This window comes from Pristis pectinata, chromosome 10, assembly GCF_009764475.1.
Source record: "Pristis pectinata isolate sPriPec2 chromosome 10, sPriPec2.1.pri, whole genome shotgun sequence".
Lineage (NCBI taxonomy): Eukaryota > Metazoa > Chordata > Chondrichthyes > Rhinopristiformes > Pristidae > Pristis > Pristis pectinata.
In genome coordinates, this window is record NC_067414.1 from 87,592,655 (window position 1) to 87,615,243 (window position 22,589).

At 44.4% G+C, this 22,589-nt stretch overlaps 2 protein-coding genes across 2 annotated transcripts in view; one reads left to right on the forward strand and one right to left on the reverse strand.

The window, feature by feature from the left end:
• Positions 1-786: 786 nt before the first annotated feature.
• LOC127575514 (mitotic checkpoint serine/threonine-protein kinase BUB1-like) lies at positions 787-6,968 on the reverse strand. Its single transcript, XM_052025448.1, has 4 exons — positions 6,838-6,968; positions 3,868-3,927; positions 3,643-3,784; positions 787-990 (listed from the first exon to the last, which is right to left on the reverse strand). The coding sequence occupies exons 1-4, from the start codon at positions 6,888-6,890 to the stop codon at positions 787-789; spliced, it is 459 nt and encodes a 152-aa protein (XP_051881408.1). The 5' UTR covers positions 6,891-6,968.
• An 8,894-nt stretch (positions 6,969-15,862) lies between these two features.
• Positions 15,863-22,589, forward strand: part of acoxl (acyl-CoA oxidase-like) — a 331,885-nt gene continuing 325,158 nt past the window's right edge. Inside the window, 1 exon segment of the mRNA XM_052024328.1 lies at positions 15,863-16,178. Coding sequence (XP_051880288.1) covers positions 16,006-16,178 — 173 coding nt within the window. The 5' untranslated portion in view covers positions 15,863-16,005.

The window sequence follows — 22,589 nt, forward strand, 5'->3', positions numbered from 1 at the left end:
AAATCTTAAACTTTATTTTGAAAATCTTATGGGTATCATCAAATGGTTAATTATATATCTGTTTACATGCACTCTCTTCATTATCCACAAGAGGGCAGACTTCCAAAGATAACAAGAAAATGTGGATACTATTAAAATGCTCTACTTTGTACCCAATACATCAGAAATAAACATGTATTCAATATGTTTCTAAAAGTATTAGAACACATTAATAAACATATTACAATATTTACTTACCCAAAAGGAGAATTGCTTTAAGTAACAAACTACTTCCACTACCACTACAAAACGATTTTAAAGTCATAAGAGGCAGCTGTGTAAACAACTGTATTGATTTCGTTTTACATTATAACACCAGTTCCCAAAACAGATAATAGAAGGGTAAGAAAGTAGTTTCCTTTCCACTTTAAAGTTATTTTCAAAAACTCATAAAATATCACCAAAATTGATTCAAGTCTATACAATTACAGATGTCCCAAAGATTGAAAACAAATTGATTATTTGATTGACTAATAAACTTTTGCCTCCGGAAAAAAAAATTATCCACCATCTCCAGACCAACTAACGTTTATCTCTTGCAAGCCAACGAGGCGTCTATTCCACCTATCCAAATTGGTCTCTGAGATACAATGTTCAACTGTTACGGACTTCCTGAAGGTTTGCCAAAATGGATTTTAGTTTGGATGCTTAGAAAAAAATACAGTCTGACTAATTTCCTCTCCAAATTCTAAAAGCAGAAGACAAAGCAATAGGTTTAATTTCCTTAGCTCTAAATTTCAGTTGATCTTACCCATATTGAGGAGCAACATATCCAATGGTTCTGCAGAATTTTTGAATACCTTTCTGGAAAACACTATCTGCCATCCAAACTTTCCCTTTCCACCTCAAGTTCCTCTGCCCAAGCAAGGTAGGAACACAGCTGATTTTGTGGCCTATTCCTTGGCCGTACATATAATTGCAAAATTCAAGTGGCGTTGTGCTGCAGTTTATCTGAAGAAACAAAGAACAAAATAGTCAAAACTGAAAAACATAGTTGATATTACATATAGAATGGGTAAGAAAGCTCTTTAACAAAAACACCCTATGGAAAATAACACTTGATAGAAACGACTGGATGATAATACTGTTGATTATGAATTTCTACCAAACTTGACTATTGTAAAGCAACTACCAATTAAAAGTATTATGTTTATTGAACTGTTTTAACTTTTAATGCAGTACCATAGTTTCATTAAAAAATTCATGAAAAGAAAACTTGCAAATTTTCTTTCTTCCTGTCAAATCTTTTATAACTTGTCCAAAGACAATTTAAATTTCTTGGATTATATAGGCTAGACCATCAGAAAACTGGGAATATGAGGTGCGTAGTGGGATTTTATGTCTGGTAAATAATTGGTACACGAGTATATTTAAGCTTACTGCAAACAAAGAAATCTTCAGGGATTGGTAATTAGTAATTGGTTTTATTATTGCCATATGTACCAAGATACAGTGAAAAGCTTTTGTTTGCATACCATCCAAACAGATCATTCCATTCTTGAAGTACATTGAGACAGTACAAAAGGGAAAAAAAAACCAGAATGCAGAGTATAGTGTTGTGATTATGAGAAATTTTAAAGTGGCACAAAATAATGAGAAATGAAAGTCAAAAGCATATATTGAAAACTCTACATAACAGCAAATTATCTAACAATGCCAAGCAGAAATAACTCTGCTAAGTGAAAGGCAATAGTCTCTGGGGAAGGAATATTTCAATAATACTTGTACACAAAGCACCCAGTTAATGTTGTCTCCTTACCACACAAGAGAAAGTGATTGAAACTGGGGGATAAAAACACAAGATGGTACTTGGGACCAATTAGCTACCTATACCCATGTGTAAATGAGCTGTGGTATACATGCACCTGTACACATGCACATGTACATCATACATATTCTTTTCTTTATGTACTTCTCCCTCATGGCAAAAGCATATTGTGTCTCACAAATCTGACTGAGGTTTATTTGAGATGACCGGGAAATTTGATGAGGGTACAGCAGTAGACATGGTTTACGTGGACTTCAGTAACAATTTTGACAAGGGTCCACATGTAGGTTGGTCCAGAAGGTTAAGATACAAAGGATCTGAGGCATGTTAGCAAACTAGATCCAAAATTGGCTGGATGACAGAAGGCAGAGGGTAGTGGTGGATGGCTGCTTTTCTGATTGGAAGTCTATAACCAGTACTGTACTGTGGGGTTTGGTGCTGGGAGCTTTGTTTAAGTGACTTGGATGAGAACATGGGGGGTGGGGGTAGAAGTAGTAAGTTTGCAAATGACATGAAAATTGGTGGAGTTGGTAGATAATGAAGGTAGTTGCCCAAGTTATACACTGGGACATAGATCAGCTGGAAAATTGGGCAGAGTGGTGGCAGATGGAATTTCTTCCAGACAATTGTGAGGTAATGCACTTTGGGAGGTGAAATTCCAGTAGGACATATAGAGTAAATGGTAGGGACTTTAGGAGCATTGAGGTGCAGGTCCATAGTTCCATGAAAGTGGCAATACAAGTGAATAGGGTTGTGAAAAAGGCATTGGTACACTTGGCCTCATAGGCCAAAGGCACTGAATACAAGAATTAGTGTCATGTAGGAGTTGTACAAAAACATTGGTTAGATCGCACTTAAGAGTATTGTGTATAATTCTAGTCGCCACACTACAAGAAGGATGTGCTAGTACTGGAGAGTGTGCAAAAGAGGTTCACCAGGATGTTGGCCTGGAATGCAAGACTGTATTTACAAGGACAGATTGGATAGGCTGGGTTTATAAAATTATGAGGAGCATAGATAGCAAGAATCTTTCCCCAAGGCAGGGGGAGTCTAGAATCAGGTGGGCGCTTGTTAAAGGTGAGAACAGAGAATTTTAGGATAATCTGAGGGGTGTAAGTTTTATGCATAGAGGGTGGTGAATATCTGGAATGAGCTGCCAGTGGTGGTGGTGGTGGAGGCAGATGCAATTACGAACTTTTAAAAAAAACATTTGGACAGGTCCATTGGATGGAAATGCAGAAAAGGGATACAGGCTTATGCGGGCAAATGGAATTAGCATAGATAGACATCACGATCGGCATGGGACGAGTTGGGCTGAAAAGGGCCCATTTCTGTGCTGGACGGTTTTGTATGATTTTATTTTGAAAGAGTGGAAATTGGGCTAACAATTTTGAGACAGCTTATACAGAATGACTGGATTAAGGTATTTTTTAATTAAACTGTTTTTCACTCAAATAGCTTTTTTAAAAAAACTACAAAACTTGAATCAAAGTACAAAACAATTACATGGTATAATATCAAGATTGAAAAGGCGTCAAAGAATAATGACTAAGTTGATGCTAAATTTGAATTTTAGGAATCTATTTGTTACATACAATAATTAACAGTGGAACACTTTGATTGAGGTCCAAAGGAAAAAAAAAAGAGCTGACTTAGAGATAACAAAAGGCTAAACAGAGGTTTCAGTAAGTGCCAGATGTACTCTTTCTTACATAATACTTAAATTAAAATGTATATCAACAATGATAGCTGGAAATAACAGGCCTATATATTCTCTTGATTTTATATGATAAAAATAATATTAACTCTCTAAAATGTTTGCAAAAAACAATTACCAGTTTCAACAAGTAGTTAATGTATCTTGGATCATTTGAATATTTCTTGACATTCATAAAATTCTTCACAAGCTTTTCAAACACTGAGACCAATAAATCTTTTTCTGTTGGAGGAAGTAGAGGTTCTGCCCACTGTATAAACCTAGAATAACGAGAAGTAAGTGTAACTAACATTTCAGATATTATAATCTATCAAGAAACATTCTACTAATTGAATATTTTTACCTGTCCCACAGATCCAATGGATCATCACCAGCATAGTTTTGTATCTCAGCTTCAAAGAGTCTGTAAATAAAATACAATACTTTAATAGTAGCCCTGCCCAATATTATTAGTTTAGAACTACATTGCACTTGTGCAATGGAAATGAGCATCCACGAAGGAAATGAAGGAAAAATACTTCCTTAAAAAAAGGTATGCCAATGGTTCAGTTGTTAAACTTGAAACATGCTGCACTGTCATATCAAGACAGAGTAAGTTCAATACCCAATCTGAATTATGTCAGGTTTAATTCAATTATAATACTTACATAGGTCAGAAGCTAACTATTTTAAACAGTATTCCAAACTACCGAGTTAAGAAGTCTGATGACAATAAGCATTGTATCAAGAAAGTACTGCAATATCTTATGGATAAAATGTTACAGGAAACACCTATTCTCTGTGAAGGCACTATTCCGAATAAGTTACCTTGCTAACTTTTTATCCTAAACACTTCACTAACAGAAAGAAATGATTGGTCATTTATTTAGATATTTTGCAGATCATGAAATCTGAGCTGGCCTTATTTATTTCAACTTTTAAATCAATTCAGTGCATAATTTGTCATTGGCCTTAGACATTAGCAGCCCAGACACTGCCTGGCCTTCCTAATGCTTACATCACTTTTCATGTGTTTTTTTTAAATCATCTGTCTAGAGTTATTACACCTTACTCAAAACTTGTTTGCTTGAAATCAGATTCAATGGTTTTCTTCTCTACATTTTTCAAAGCAAAACTTTCCCAAGAATGCATGGTTGATCCTACCAGACCTTTCTATCTGAGGCAAAAAAAAAATTGTAGACATTAGAAATCTGATGCAAAAATCAGAAAGTGCCAAAAACACTCAACAGGTCTAGCAGCATCACTGGAGAGAGAAAAACCAAGTCGTTTTGGGCTAATAATCCTGTAATCAGAGTTCCAATAAAAAGTTAAGCAAAACAGAAAATGTTGGACCTGATGAAAAGTTGCAGACCCAAAACGTTTAGTTTCTCTTTCCACAGATGCTGACTAACCTGCATTCTCCAGCATTGTTTGTTTTGTTTCAGATTTCCAGCATTTTCAGGTTTTTTTTTCCCTGATGAAAGGTCACTGGCCTGAGATCTTAATTACATCTCCCTCTCCAGATGCTGTCTGATCTGCTGAGTGTTTCAGATCTTTATACCTTCCTGATCGGTTGCATCAGGGCCTGGTACAGCAATTCCAAAGCACAGGAACTCAAGAGGCTGCAGAGATAATGGACACAGCCCAGTCCATCATAGGCACAGCCCTCCCCACCACTGACAGCACCTATAGGAGGCACTGCCTCAAAAAGGCAGCATCTATCAAGGATCCCCACCATCCGGGTCACACCCTCTCCTTGCTGTTACTGTCAGGCAGGAGGCACAGAAACCCGAAGTCCCACACCGGCAGGTTCAGGAAAACTACAACAATCAGGTTCTGGAACCGACCTGCACAATCCTAATTTTGCCTCAGCGACAGAACATTACAGACCACCTCTTGCACTTCCACAGACTTGTCTGATTGTGCCCACTTTATTTTTGCACAATTTTTTTCTCTCTCTTCACTGTCTTATATAATTTATGTATAATTTATATTGTGTGCTGTCTGTACCTACGTGCCTATGATGCTGCTGCAAGCAAATTTTTCATTGTACCTCACTGTTCTTGTGCACGACAATAAACTCAACTTGACTTCCTGCACTGCAGCCTTTAGCTTGTGGGGGGCGGGGGGTGGTGGGTGTTGGTCAGTATCTGGAACAAGCTGCCAGAGGAGGTGGTTGACAACATTTAAAAGGACAAGTACATGGATTGGAAAGGTTTAGAAGGATATGGGCCAAATGCAGGCAAATGGGTCTAGCTTAGATGGGGATCTTGATCAACATGGACCAGTTGGGCTGAAGGGCCTGCTTCCGTGTTGTGTGCCTACTTTCTGTGGTCACTCTTTTCCCACCCTCCATCTTTGCCCACATACCGAACCTCCCGCCTCCTCCATTCCCACACCCTCACCCCCATCCCCACACCCTCACCCCCATCCCCACACCCATGCCCTCCCCTCACCCCCATTCCCTCACAACCTCCCCTCACCCCCATTCCCTCACAAACTCCCCTCACCTCACCCCATTCCCTCACAAACTCCCCTCACCCAAGCCCCACCTCACCCCATTCCCTCAACCTCCCCTCACCCCCATACCCTCCCCTCACCCCCATACCCTCCCCTCACCCCATACCCTCACACCATCTACCCTCCCCTCACCCCCATACCCTCCCCTCACCCCCATACCCTCACACCATCTGCCCTCCCCTCACACCCTGCCCCTTGTGCCCTCACCTCACCCCATGCCCTCACCCCCGAGACCCTCACACCATCTGCCCTCACCTCACCCCTGTGCCCTCCCCTCACCCCTGTGCCCCTTGTGCCCTCACCTCACCCCGTGCCCTCACCCCATACCCTCCCCTCACCCCCGAGACCCTCACACCGTCTGCCCTAGCCTCACCCCTGTGCCCTACCCTCACGTCCCGCCCCCTGTGCCCTCACCTCACCCCATGCCCTCACCCCATACCCTCCCCTCACCCCCGAGACCCTCACACCGTCTGCCCTCCCCTCACGCCCCGCCCTGTGCCCTCAACTCACCCCGTGCCCTCACCCCATTCCCTCCCCCACACCCTCTGCCCTCACCTCACCTGTGCCCTCCCCTCACACCCCGCCCCGTGCCCTCCCCTCACCCCATGCCCTCACAACCCTCTGCCCTCACCTCACCCGTACCCTCCCCTCACCCCCGAGACCCTCACCCCTGTGCCCTCCCCTCACGCCCCGCCCCCTGTGCCCTCCCCTCACCCCGTACCCCCACGCCCCCTCTGCCCTCGCCGGACCCCCCGACTCTTCAACCCCAACCCTCGCAGCGGGCAGAAGATGCCAACGCGACCGATGATCTTACTGCCAGCAGCGCTGGAAGTCCTCGCCATGGTTGGAGGCCGCCGCTTCCGCCATCGCCTCACCCACCCCGGTCCCGATCCTGATCCCGGTCCTAATCCGGCGCCGCGCCAATCGCTCGGTCTCAAGTTTGAAATTTCAACCGACACGCCGCTCCTCGACACCCATTGGTCAGCAGCGCGCTCCTTCGACCTTTCACCGCCGCGCCACTAGCCAATCAACGAAAGGGCAGCCAGCGCCGTCCCGCCCCTCTCCGTGCCTGCGCTCAGTCCCGGGGGTGCGCGCCTGAGTGGCGACTGATGCCTTGCAGGGAATTAAATTGTACGAAAGGCAAAAGTGATGCATGGATGCACAGATGCACGGATGCGCATGACTGATTTGTTGCAAGCGTGGTTGCTCATTTCTGTCAAAGGAAGGAGCATGCAAACATACGGCAGCAATTATTTTATTTACAGACGGAACTGCAGTAGATGCCATACAGTAAATGATCACCTGTCACATCCGACGGGCACCTTTGGAGAAAAGATAGACTGCTGGAAGAACTCAGTAGGTCAAACAGCATCTGTGGAGGCAAAAGGATGGTCGATGTTTTGTGTCAAGACCCTGCATCAGGACTGAGGGTGTAGAAGGAAGATAGCCAGTATGCAGCAGTGAGGGGGGGGGGGGGGTGAGATGGAGGCTGGTAGGTGAAACCAGATGAGGTTGGGGATGATGGGCAGATGGAGGCAGGTGGGGATGGGGAGAAGGAGGGGCAAGGTTAGAGGCGGAGGTAGGTGGGTCATAGCTGGAAATGAGACTGGTGGAATCCAGTGCAAAAAATGAACTGCTGGAGAAACTCAGTGGGTCAAACAGCATCCGTGGAGGCAAAGGAACGGTTGATGTTTTGGGTCGAGACCCTGCATCAGGACTGAGTGTAAAAGGAAGATGGCCAATATAAATAGGTGAGGGGGGGAGGGTGAGATAGGGGCTGGTAGGTGATAGGTGGAACCAGGTGAGGTGGGGATGATGGGCAGATGAAACTAGGTGGGAGAGGGGGAGTTTAGAGACTGGTAAAAAAAGATGTTATAAACAGTTGAAATGACAATGTTGGTGTAACCAAGCATAGACTTGGCGAATGTTTTGTCAGGTACCTGCACTCTGTTCTCAATGGCCATCTTGAGCTTCTGGTTGCAAGGCATTTCAACTCTTTTCCATTCCCACATTGACCTGTCTGTCCTTGGCCGCCTTCACTACCATGGTGAGGCCAAATGCAAACCAAAAGAACAGCACCTGATATTCTGCTTGGGTAGCCTACAGCCCAATGATATGAATATTGAATTTTCCAATTTCATACTTGGGTTTCTTCTCCCTTGGTTTGTCTTTGGCATGTCCTCCCCACCTGGTTCCATCTGCCCATCAGCCCTGCCCTATCTGGTTCCACCTATCACCTACCAGTGCCTAGCTCAACCCTCCCTCTCACCTCTTTATACTGGCTATCTTTCCCTTACACTCTGAGTCCTGATGCAGGGTCCTGGGTCTCATCCTGAAAGGTTGACCATCCCTTTGCCTCCACAGATGCTGCCTGACCTACTAGGTTCTCCCAGCAGTTATATTTTTTGCACCATATTCAAGTGTCTGCAGTCACTTGGCCATTCATACTCTATGAAACTCTTTGACATTCCAAAGATGCTACCTGACCTGCTGCATGTTTCCAGTATCTTCTGTTTTATTTCAGATTTCCAGCATCTGCAGTTTTTTTTTTACTTTTACCAGTGATACCCATCTGGTAGTCTGCGGCATAAATAGAAATCACAGAATCACAATAGCACAGAAAGAGGCCATTTGGTTTGTCACGTCCATGAAAGATTTAGTCCCACATCCCACCTTCTTCCCCAATGACCTTGGAAAGTACTCACCCGAAAGCAAAATACTGCAGAGGCTGTGTGTCCAAAACAGAAAATATTGGAAATACTCAGGCAGCATTTGTGGAGATAGACAGACAGAGATAGAGGTAGTGTTTCAGGCCAATGCCCCTTTCATCACAGTCCCTAGCTAGTTGTCATCACAAAGTTTTCAAGGAATCTCCTTCATTGTTCTTTCTCCCGGTGTATTCCAGATCACTCTCTCTGTGATTTGTCAATCATAGAGTCGTAGGACTGAAACAGGCTCTTCAGCCCACTGAGTCCATATTCACAATCGAGCACCTATTTTTACACTAATCTTACCCTAACCCATTTTATTCCCCTCTCCCCACACATTCCCATCAACTCCTCCTGTATTCTATATATGCACACTAGGCCAATTTACTCACTTCCCCTCTAGTTCTTCAAATTAATTTAAACCTATAATCTGTCACTGACCTACTTGCCAGAGAAAATAGTTTATTCCCTCTTGCTTTATCAAACATTTTGCAATCTTAATACTTCTCTTTTTTGTTCTGAGAACAATTGTGATGAACCTTCTATGACCCCTTTCCTTGACACCCATTCCAGAATTGTGCCTCCATTCTAGAATTGTATTCTAGCCGAGGCCTATATATGGCAGACATTTTTATATTTTGAGTGCTGACCCTAATTACAAAGCAAAGGAACCCATACACTTTCTTAATTGCCTTATCATTTTGCCACATTAAGGTCTGTGTATATAGCTGTAGGTCTTTCTACTCTTTTAACCACTATATTACTTCTCAGTGGTGTTCTTCATTTCTTGCATTATACTTCCCCTGCCATTTGCTCGCCATCTTTGCAATGTTGCAAAGTCTTCCTAAATCTGCTTCTCCCTTTCTCGCTACATGCTATTTTTCAACTTTTATATAAACAGTGAACCTCAAAACTGTATGGGACCCCCTGAGTTACAAACACCCAACTTGTGGACATACAAATGAGTATTTGGGAAACCAGATGGATGAATGGGGATGGATTTGCTGGCTTCTCCCGGGCTGCATTCATTTTCTGCCAGGTGGGAATGGGGTATTTCCATGTGCCTTCTCTGCAACCTTCCCCTCCCCCCCAACAAGCCACAACAATTGGGGGCTGGGTCGAGCCAAGCAGAACTGGCAGTGCTGAGCAGACTCGCTTGCTCACTCACCGAGTCAGTGAGACTGGCTGGTGGCCGCTCTTCCGTCACAGTTGTTTCTGCAATCCTCCACCACACACTGTTTTGTTCATTTCTGACTTACAAAAATCTCAGGTTACGAACAGTTTTCAGGAACAGAGCCCTGTCATAGCCTGGGGACTGCCTATATTCCCTATATCCAAGTCTAGGTAATTATATATTGTCCCACTACTGACCTTGGGGTACACCAATCCTGTCAGATAATTATAGACCATATAGATAAGATAAGATCTTTATTAGTCACATGTACATCAAAACACACAGTGAAATACATCTTTTGCGTAGTGATTTTGGGAGTCAGCCCGCAAGTGTCGCCATGCTTCCGGCGCCAACATAGCACGCCCATAACTTCCTAACCTATACGTCTTTGGAATGTGGGAGGAAAGCGGAGCACCCGGAGGAAACCCACACAGACACGGGCAGAACGTACAAACTCCTTACAGACAGTGGGCGGATTTGAACCCGGGTCGCTGGCGCTGTAAAGCATTGTGCTAACCACTATGCTACCGTGCCGTCCATATATCATACAGCAGAGGAACTGGTCCTTCAGCCCACCATGTCCATGATGGCTATGCTGATTATCAAGCACCCATTACTCTAATCCTACACTAATTCCATTTTTTTTACCCTTTTTCACACCCGTCATAGCTTTTCCTCAAAGAAAAGAAAAAACACGCAGATACCATCACCCTCTACCTCTTACCCACAGCCAGTTATGTACCTGAGCTATCAGTTTTATTTATTATTTACTTCTGATTTCCAAATGCCTGCTAAGTGACACTTTCATAAATCCATTTTTAGTCTATATATACCATGACTGATTGACTGCCTTACCTTCATCACCTTTTCCAAAGAACTGAATCAGGTTAGTCGCCTACAATTGACCATCAACAATGACTTTCTTTCCATCCAAAGGTCAGAAATGGGGATGTGCTCAATCCCATTTGAAAATCCTTAGATAATGAAGCAGCCTACACAACTCTAACAGCATTTGTGTACTTTGACACCATTTCGGTCAAAGCAGGCAATGACTTTAACAATTGACAACTCATTGAATCATGAGTTGAGCACAGTAACAGGCCATTTGGCCCACCAACTCCACGCAGATGGTCAAACACCCATTTGGTCTAATCCTACATTAATCCTATCTTTCATTCTCCCCACATTCTCATTATCTCCCTCCCCCCGCATTCTCATCAACTCCTCCCTCCCAGATTCTACATACTTGAGGCAATTTACAGTGGCCAATTAACCTACCAAACTGTACATCTATATTCATGTAATTGAAATGCCATAACACTGCTGCTCTGATATATTCACATACCTCTCTTGGATTTTCTACATGGTTGCTTCACTATGTCCTCCTTACTATTTGGTGGAGTTTATTGTAAATATCAAGCAACATAATCATTTATTCCCTGTTCCTAATCAGATAGGTTCAGTCTTTAGACACAAGAGATTCTGCAGATGCTGGAACCTGGAGCAACACACACAAAAAGTGCTGGAGGAACTCAGCAGGTCAGGCAGCATCTATGAATAGAAATAAACATTTCGGTTCAAGACCCTTCATCAGGACTGGAAAGGAAGAGAGCAGAAGCCAGAATAAGGTGGTCAAGGGAGGGGGGAGGAGCACAGGCTGGCAGGTGATAGGTGAGTCCGGGTGAGAGGGGGAAGGTAGGTGGGTGGGAGAGGGGGAGATATAAGAAGCTGAGAGGTGATAGGTAGAAGAGGCAAAGGGCTGAAGGAGAAGGAATCCGGTAGGTGAGGGCAATGGACCATGGAATAAAGGGAAGATGGTGGGGAATAGATGGGCAGATCATGAGGGTGGGGGGTGTGTTATTATGTGTTGTTATGTAGTTTATTATACAGTTCCCAGTAGGCAATGCAAGGGGTTACATGGGGGAAAAGGAAGTGGCTGTGAAAGAGCAGGGAAGCAAGCCAGCCTGTCTGTTGCAGTCTGTGCAGCCTGTCTTTGCTGATTTTAATAAATGTTCAGAGGTCAAACCCACGCCAAGTTTGTCTCTTGATGAAGAACAAACATAACAGGGGAAGGGGAAAGAGAAGGGGTGAGGAGGCCACAGGAATGAGGCAAGACAAAGGAGTGGGGAAAGAGGGAGAATAAAGGGCGGGGGAGAAGAGGGGAGGGGTTACCGGAAGTTAGAGAAATTGATGTTGAGGCCGTCAGGTTGGAGACTACCAAGGCGGAATATGAGGTGTTGTTCCTCCAACCTGCGTCTTGTCTCCACGTGGCAGTAGAAGAGGCCGTCGATAGACGTGTCAGTATGGGAGTGGGATGTGGAATTGAAGTGGCTGGTCCCCGGGAGGTCCTTGCTTTTGTGGCGGACGGAGCGAAGGTGATTGAAGATTGAAGAGGCCAATCTTTCACCTCTTTGGAAAGCTGATACGAAGAACACTTTCGGGACCCAATTGAAGACTATGGAAAATCAGAGAGAGATGGATTATCAAAATTAGGAAAAAAGGAAGAAGTTTAATGATCTAAAAACATAAACTTATGACACTTTGAATTATGGTGTTTGAAATATTGTAAGTGCATCATATATAGTACTTTTGACTTCTCAAAACACTCACAACCATGAGTCATTGCTGATGGAAGAAATCCAATTTGCATTTCACAAGCTTCCCACAACAGGAATTAAATAGTCAGAACATCCATTTTGGGTGCTTTTTGAGGAGTAAATTATAGCTCAGACACCGAGAGAATTCCCTTATGCTATTTGTACACCCACCTGAGATGGGGCCTTGGAATAACGTCACTTCAGATAATGCAGAACCCCCTTAATGGTGTTTAATTGCCAGCTTGCATTACATGATGTTGGGATGATATTTAATGGGAAGTTAGAGGCACATGCAATAAAGGTACAATTGTAATCATGGATTACAATTGGAGATAGATAAATATTTGAAAGCTTGAGGAATTGAGGGCTTATAGGGATCTGATACAGAAGAGGAATTGAGGCCAGCAGAGATCAGCCATGATCATATTGATTGACAGGACAGGCTTGAGGTGGCCCGCTCCTGCTTCTATTTTCTTGTGTATTCTTGTGTAATCATGGGAGACTTTAACTTAGACATAGATTGGGCTAATAAAATCAGTAACAAAACTGTGAAGGAGGAATTCCTAAGTGTATACAGGATGGTTTGCTGAACCATTACATTGAGGGACCAGCTAAAGTGGAGACTATTCTAGACTGGATATTGTTTAAGAAAAAAGTGATTAGCAATCTTGTTGTGCAAGGCTCCTTGGAGAGGAGAGAATAATATAAAAGCATTCTTCAATAAGATAGGTAGTGACAACTTTGACTCTGAGATCAGTATTTGTGCAGTTTCCCTTTGAGAGCTTTTACTAATTCAGTTTTTGCCACTCTGTCAGGCAATGTATTGTTTGTTGTGTGTAAACAAAATCTTTTTGTCTTCCCTTTGGTTCTTTTGCCAACTACCTTAAATCGGTGGTTTCTACCGTGCTTGGAAATGAAAATAGTATTGATGCAAATTTAGCTTTTCCTCTGGTAACATGGGGTAAAGTAGTGCAGTGGTCCGTAGATCTGATATGAAGTTCAAAACCCACCATAGCAACTCAAGTGATTTATATTCAAGTTATTAATTGAATCTGTGGAATGGACAGTCAGCATTTGGGGCTTGGAGCCATGTTCAGAGCTGATACGACCGTGGAATTAATCTGGCTCAGAAGGAGGCCATTTTGTCCATTGAGTCTATGCTGTATCCTAGTAGAGCATGACTATAACCTTGTAAATTATTTTTCTTCAAGTACCTATCCAATTCCTTTTTCAGAGAGCTGATTAATTCTTGTTAACCAACTCTACAGGCTGCAAATTCCAGATCTTAATAGTATTTCGTAAGCATCCTTTGGGACATAAGGATTAGTTAATCATAACTGCACTCCCATGTTTCCTCAAGCATTCTGCCCGAAGTTTTAAATCTGTGCCCCACTTTAATAGCATCAGGAGGATACAAAATACTAGAGAGGCAATAGCAATGAGGACAAAATGATTCACAAGGAGGAAGCAAGAGGGGAAAGATTTAAAGGAGACTAGAGAAGCTGGTTTTTCACAGAGAGAGTGGTGGATATATGGAAGGAGCTGCCAGAGGAATGCTGGAGGCGGGTACAATTACAACACTTAAAAGACACTTGGTCGAGCAATATCTGTGGGAGGAATGGAATTATCGACATTTCAGGTGAAAACCCTGCCACTGTCCACAAAACGTCGACAATTCTGTTCCTCCCACAGATGCTGCTCGACCTGCTGAGTTACTCCAGCGGATTGTTTGTTGCTCAAGGTTGAGAGGGATAGGGTCCAAATTCAGGAAAATGGGATTAGCTCAGCAAGGCAGCTTGGTTGGCATGAACAAGATGGGCCAAGGGTCTGTTTCTGTGCTGTATAACTATGAGACATGACAAACTCAGGAGAGAATATATTTGCTTATTGTCAAAAGCCTTTGTGGAATTCTGATCAACGCCATCAAGTATTTTCAGCACTATTTGGGTCAGCAGCTTTAAATTCCTGGGCATTCACATATCTGATGACCTGTCCTGGGCCCAGCACATAGCTGCAATCACAAGGAAGGCGCGCCAGTGTCTTAACTTTCTTAGAAGTTAAGGAGGTTCAGCATCACCGAACACTCTAACAAACTTCTACAGATGCATTGTTGAAGGTATCCTGACTGGTTGTATTGGTATTGGTTTATTATTGTCACTTGTACCGAGGTACAGTGAAAAAGTTGTCTTGCATACCGTTTGTACAGATCAATTCATTACACAGTGCAGATACATTGAGTTAGTACAGAGTACATTGAGGTAGAATGATTATAGTAAAGATAATGAGTAGATCTGTGGAGAGCAGCTTGCAACGAGTTGCCACGCTCTGGTGCCATCTTGATACAACATCATGGTCTGGTACAGCGATTCAAATGTGCAGGAACATAAGAAGCTGCAGAGAGTCATAGACTCTGCCCTATACATCACAGGCACACCTCTGCCCACCATCAGTAGTATCTACATGAGACACCGCCTCGAAGGCAACATCTATCATCAAAGATCCCCACCATCCGTGCTATGCCATCTTCTCACAGGTACCATCAGACAGGAGGTACAGAGGCCTGAAGTCCCACACCACCAGGTTCAACGACAGCTACTTTCCTTCAACCATTTGGGTTCTTGAACCAAGCTGCACAACTCTAATCACTACCTCAGTATAACAACGCTTTGACCACTTTGCACTACAATAGACTTTGTATTTTTCTTGTTCTAATAGTGTTCTTTCTTGCATAAGTTTGTATAATTGATGTTTAATTTATGTTTTTCTCGTGAATGTTGCTTATATGATGCTTTGTGCCTGTGACGCTGTGATGTGAGGCACGGTAGTGTAGCTGTTAGCGCAACGCTTTACTGCACCAGGGACCTGGGTTCAACTCCAGCTGCTGTCTGTAAGCAGTCTGTACGTTGTCCCCGTGTATGTGTGGATTTCCTCTGGGTGCTCCAGTTTCATCCCACATTCCAAAAGACGTACGGGTTAGGAAGTCGTGGGCATGCTATGTTGGCGCTGGAAGCATGGCGACACTTGCAGGCTGCGCCCGGAACACTCTATGCAAAAGATGCATTTCACTGTGTGTTTCGATGTACATGTGACTAATAAAGAAATCTTATTAAGTTTTTCATTGCACCTGAGCACACATGTACTTGTGCATATGACAATAGGACTTCGACTATTTTTTTTAATGTTAAGAAAAAGACTTTATTTTATCCTGGTGTGGCAGATGCTATCTGCTGTTTTCCTCCCGAGGGAAACTTTTAGCCAGGGTTTTGGGGAGCCTGCACCGGGCAGTGCAGGCGGAGCTGGGCTCCTGCGTGCCGCCCCCACGCTGCCCCGCCTACACGTGCGCGCTGACGCGCCCGGAGCCGCGCGAACCCCGGGTGCGGGAAATGTAACCAGAGTGGAGCGGGGCAGAGGATACATTTTATCCGGAGGGGAGCCGTGGTTCGGAGGAGGAGGAGGACGAGTAAAGGGCGCTGGGGAGAGTAAAGTAAAAACACCGAACAAACATGCGGGGAAATCATTCTCTTCACCAGCATCAGGAAGAGGAAGAGAATTCCATGCAAGACAGGCTGGGCATTAGCGACACTTCGCTGGCCAGGTACCTGGACGGGCAGCACTGGCAGCTGAAGAACCAGCTCCGGCAGCAGACCGCGCAGAGCCCGTTGTTCCGGCAGCACAGGTAAGCCGGTAGCAGGGGCACACAACCACACACACCCCAAGCCTCTGCAAGCCGGCCGCGCCAGCTGGCGGGATCCTTCCTCTTTCCGGGTTACAATTTATTTAAAATGTTATCTTGAGTGCCAAGTGCTGCGGGTTTCTCTCCTTCACAGCTTGCTGTGTTAATCATTCTCTCTCTCTCCACGCGGTCTTGTTTGGATCACTTGTTCTGTATGAGGTGTATAACATTTACACTAAGTTTGTTTCATGCATTTTGTTGAAACATCAAAGTGAAAGGCCCTGCGTTGCCCTGGCTCTGAACCTTGTAAGTGATTCAATACTATTATAAGCAAATGTATTGATTTTTTTGTTCTTGAAATGCAGAATGTCAAGGTGAAAGATTCAGTCTAGTTCTGGATCTGGTACATTTCTCGCTGTAATACCTTCACTCATATTAAGTTTGTCAAGTAATTTTATTTTGAAGATGAGAAACCAGTCAAAAGGCCTGGGAGCTTTCTCACTGTCAGTGCTGATGGCGTCAGTGAGGGATACAGAAGAAATCTCTCTGAAGTTTCAGAAGATGGCCAATAGTATGAGGGCAAGGAATCTGCTGATCCATCTGGTGCCCCTGTCTGTCACAGTACTGACAACTGGGACAGTGCTATTAATGCAGATTTTGCTTGGATTTCAACAAATATTGTTACCTAATTCAAAAGTCTTATGGAAACCATTGTCCAGCTGGTGGTGTGAGTCCCCTTAGCTATCAAGTTGTGATACTTCCATTGTAAACTCCACAACCATTTTACTTTTTACCTCTTGTGTTGTAGGATTTGAACTTGTCTTTTCATTGCTAGTCCAATAATTTAACTGTTTTGTCATCACTGTACTCTGAATGCCCGTAAGGTAGCAAAATGTCCCAGGACACTTCACAAGAATGTTAACAAACAAAATCTGATACTGAGTTGCATGATATATTTGGGCAGATGATCAGGAATTTGTCCAACGTGTTAAGTTTTAAGGAGCATCTTAAATGTGAAAATGGAGGGAGAGAAGCCAAGAGGGTGAGAGCAGGAAACCCGGATTTTGGGGTGTGAAGCACAACTCTTAACCGTAGAGTGATTTCATTTGGGGGAATGACCTAGAGGCTGGAAGTGGAAGATGTGGGTTATCTGAATTGAGGGACTGGAGGACAGATCATGACTTCACCATTCCCGACGTTTGGAGAACATTTGAAAACAACAATGGGAATTTTAAAATAAAGGCATTGCCCAGCTAGGAGTTAATGTAGCATGCGGTGAGGATTGACTGGGCCAGTGTGTATTAGAACACATGCTTAAAATCAGATTTATTATCACTGACTTATATAACATGAAATTTGCTGTTTTGCAGCAGCAGTACAGTGCAAAGACATAACAGTACTCTAAATTATAAAAATACATCAATAGTGTGACAATGGCTAACATGAGGGGACATAATTTTAAGGTGATTGGAGGAAGGTATAAGGGGGATGTCAGGGGTAAGTTTTTTTTTTACACAGAGTGGTGGGTGCATGGAACACACTGCCTGCAGAGGTGGTGGGGGCAGATACATTAGGGACATTTAAGAGACTCTTAGATAGACACATGAATGATAGAAAAATGGGGGGCTATGTGGGTGGGAAGGGTTAGATGGATATTAGAGCAGGATAAAATGTCGGCACAACATTATGAGCCGAAGGGCCTGTACTGTGCTGTAGTGTTCTATCTTCTAGAAAAGAATAGTGAGGTAGTGTTCGTGGACCATTAATAAATCTGGTAGAGGGGAAGAAGCTGTTTCTGAATCGTTGAGTGTGGGTCTTCAGGCTCCTGTACCTCCTTCCCAATGGTATAACGAGAAGAGGGCATGTCCCGGGTGGTGAGGGTCCTTAGTGATGGATGCCACCTTCTTGAGGTGCTGCCTCTTGAAGATGCCCTCAATGGTGGGGAGTGTTATGTCCATGATGAAACTGGCTGAGTCTACAACCCTGTGCAGCCTCTTGCAATCCTGTGCATCCTCTCCACCGTACGTCTATAGAAATTTGTAAGTGTCTTTGGTGACATACTGAATCTCCTCAACCTCCTAATGAAGTAGAGCCACTGGCGTGCCTTCGTGATTGGATCAATGTGTTGGGCCCAGGATAGATCCTCTGAAATGTTGACAGCCAGGAACTTGAAGCTGCTCACCCTTTCCACCGCTGACCCCTCAATGGGAACTGGTGTGTTTTCCTGACTTCCTCTTCCTGAAGTCCACAATCAGTTCCTTGGTCTTGCTGACATTGAGTGCGAGGTCGTTGTTGCAACACCACTCAACCAGCCAATCTGTCTCACTCCTGTACGCCTCCTCGTTGTCATCTGAGATTCTACCAACAGCGGTGGTGTCATCGCGAATTTATGGATGGCTTTTGAGCTGTGCTTAGCCACACAGTCATGAGTGTAGAAAGAGTAGAGCAATGGACTTAACAGGCTGCAGATTTTAGGATGTTCTCCAGTTTACAGAAGGCAGAAAGAGGAAGGGAGGCCAGGACCATATTTGGAATAGTCAAATCTAGAGTTAACAGAGGCACAGATGAAGCTTTCTGCAGCAAATGAGTCAATGTAGGATTAAGTGTAGTTTTGTGGTTGATGGTCAGCATTGACTCAGTGGGCCAATGTGACTATTTCCGTGATGTATGTCTCCATGATCTATGAGTCTGTGATTGACTGCACTATTCACCTCCAACATCTTTTCATCATCACCCAGCTGGTTGGGACAATTAACCAGGTTTCATCTTTAACAATCCACTCCTCACAGTTAGAATAGTGTGTAGTGGCTTCTCTTTCTGAATCTTCTGACTCCCCACAAGAAATGTAACCATGACACCCATGCCGCCCCACAGCAAAGTCATTCAGAATCAGATTTATTATCACTGACATATGACATGAAATCTGTTGTTTTGCAGCTGCAGTACAGTGCAAGACATGAAAATCTATAAATTACAAAGATAAATAAATAGTGCAAAAAAAAGGAGTACTGAGGTAGTGTTCATGGATCGTTCAGAATTCTGATGGCAAGAGGAGAAGAAGCTGTTCCTGAATTGTTGAGTTTGTCTTCAGACTCCTGTGCCTCCTCCCTGATGGAAGTAACAAGAAGAGGGCATGTCCTGGATGGTGAGGGTCCTTAATGATGGATGCTGCCTTCTTGAGGCACCGCCTCTTGAAGATGTCCTCGATGGTGGGGAGGGTTGTGCCCGTGATGGAGCTGGCAGAGTCTACAACCCTCTGCAGCCTCTTGTGATCCTGTGCATTGGAGCCTCCTTACACCAGGTGGTGATACAACCAGTCAGAATGCTCTTCACCATACATCTATAGAAATTAGCAAGAATCTTTGGTGACATACCAAATCTCCTCAAACTCCTAATGAAGTAGAACCGTTGGCGCACCTTCTTCATGATTTCATCAATGTGTTGGGCCCAGGATAGATTCTCCAAGATGTTGACACCCAGGAACTTGAAGCTGCTCACCCTTTCCACTGCTGACCCCTCAGTGAGGACTGGTGTGTGTTCTCCCGACTTCCCCTTCCTGAAGTCCACAGTCAATTCCTTGGTCTTGCTGATGTTGAGTGCAAGGTTGTTGTTGCGGCACACTCAACCAGCTGATCTGTCTCACTCCCGTTTGCCTCCTGAACACCATCTGAGATTCTACCAACAACAGTAGTGTCATTGGCGAATTTATAGATGGTGTTTGAGATGTGCTTAGCCCCACAGTCATGGGTGTAGAGAGAGTAGAACAGTGGGCTAAGCACGCATCCTTGAGGTGCACCTGTGTTGTTAGTCAGCGAGGAGGAGCTGTTATTACCGAATCACACTGACTGTAGTCTCCCTGGAAGGAAGTTGAGGATCCAGTTGCAGAGGGAAATACAGAGGCCCAGGTTTTGAAGCTTGGTTATTACTACTGAGGGGATGATGGTGTTGAATGCCGAGCTGTAGTCGATAAACAGCAGCCTGACGTATGTGTTGCAGTTGTCTAGGTGCTCCAAAGCAGAGTGGAGAGCCAATGAGAAGTCTGCTGTAGACCTTTTGCAGTGGTAGGTGAATTGCAGCGGGTCCAGGTCTTTGCTCAGGCAGGAGTTAATTCTAGCCATGACCAACCTCTCAAAGCAGTTCCATCACAGTAGATTTGAGTGCTACCGGGCGATAGTCGTTGAGGCAGTTCACCCTGCTCTTCTTGGGCACCGGAATGATTGCTGCCCTTTTGAAGCAGGCGGGAACCTCTGACTGCAGCAGTGAGAGTTTGAAGATGTCCTTGAATACTCCAGTAGTTGGTCAGCACAGGTTTTCAGTACCTGACCAGATACACCATTGGGGCCTGACACCTTGTGAAGGATGTTTGGACATCGGCCTCCGAGACAGAGATCACAGGGTCGTCAGATGCTTTGGGGATTCGCACAGGTGTAGTGTTATTCTGCCTTTCAAAGTGTGCATAAAAGGCATTGAGCTCATTGGGGATTTTTTTGCTGTTAGGTTTCGCCTTCTAGGAAGTAATGAAATGCAAACCCTGCCACAGCTGTCGTGCATCCGATTGTGTCTCTAACTTCACACAGAATTGCCATTTCGCTCTCACGATGGCATTCCATAGGTCACACCTGGACTTCTTGTAGGATTCTGTATCGCCGGTCTTGAATGCCACAGACAAGCCCTCAGTAGGCTCTGAATCTCCTGGTTCATCCAGGGCTTCTGGTTTGGGAAAACTTGGTATGTTCTTGAAGGCACACACTCATCCATGCTGGTCTTGATGAAGTTAGTGATGGCCGTGGCATATTCATTCAGATCCGAAGATGAATCCCTGAATATGGTCCAGTCCACCGATTTCAAAGCAGTGCTGTAAACGCTCCTCTGCCTCCTTTGACCATACCTTCGTGGTCCTCACCACTGGTGCTGAGGTCCTCAGTCTCTGCCTGTATGCCCGGAGTAGAAGTACAGCCAGGTGATCGGACTTGCCAAAGTGTGGGCATGGGAATGGCACGGTCGGCATCCTTGATGGTGGTGTAACAGTGATCGAGTGTGTTGGCTCCTCTGGTTCTGCAGGTGACCTGTTGGTGGTAGTTGGTCAGAGACTTCTTCGAGCTGGCCTGGTTGAAGTCCCCTGCTATGATCGGGAAGGCGTCAGGGTGCGCTGTCTTGTGACTGTTGATCATGGTGTTCAAAATGACAGCAGCCAGGTTGTCCTCATCACCACCTGCCTTGACCCCCTCACTTTCTCTAAATTGACACACTGCTTGCCTGACATCCAACAGAGAACAAACAGAAATTTCCTCCAGCTGAACAAAGCAGCACCGTCTCTGGAGCCCATCGCAAACTCTGCTTTCTAGTCAATGGCTCCTTCCTTCACCCCGGAACTGAACCAGATTGTTGACACCTTGGTGTCGCATTTGATTCCAAGATGAGCTTCAGACCACAAAAATGAGATGTCACTAAGATGTGCTGCTTTGTTCATGAATGTCGTTGTTATGTTTCTTGTGGGTAGCCAGAAGTTTCAGAAAGAGAAGCCACTACATACTATTCTAACTGTGAGTGGATTGTTAAAAATGAAACCAGGTTAACTGTCCCAACCAGCTGAGTGATTCTGAAGAGGCGTTGGAGGTGAATAGTGTGGTCATCACTGAGCCATAGCTCATAGAGATGTACAGCATGGAAGTAATCGCTTTGGCCCACTGAATACATACTGACCATCAGCCTCGTATTTATACCTAGTCCTACACTAATTCCATTTTTATTCTTCCCACATTCTCATCAACTCCACATCCCACCCCCCCCCCCCCCCCCCCCCCCCAGATTCTACCATTCACCTACACACTAAGGACAAGTTACAGTGGAAGTTACAGTACACCTACCAACTGGCATATCTTTGAGATGTGGGAGGAATCTAGAGCACCCTATGGAACCCACATGATCACAGAGAGAACGTGCAAGTTCCATGCTGACAGAATCCAAGGTCAGGACTGATCCTGTGCTTTTGGCGCTATGAGGCGGCAGCTTTACTAGCTGCACCACTTTGCTGCCCACCTTCTGCTCCAGAAGGATGAGGACAGGGATGATCTCTGTGGCAGTCATGTGGCCCATTATTGGTATGAATAGAATCAACAATTGCAGTGAGGTTCCTCTAATACACAAGCTCCACCCCACCACCATTTCTCTTGACCTCTTGCTCGCGTCATCTCTCTGATTTCTAAGAATGGATGAGTAGTTTTTGTTTTTCTTATAATAAATCCTTCCTTTTCCCTGACTGTTCTTTTGAGGCTGAACAAGAGAATGTTCTGATTAGTCCTGAACCACAGGAATTAGACTATGTAAGGGTGGAAGTTTCTTTCCCTGAAGAATATTTGGGAACCAGAAGAATTTTTAATCAGAGTCCAGTGTTTTTGTTTTGATTACTGTTAC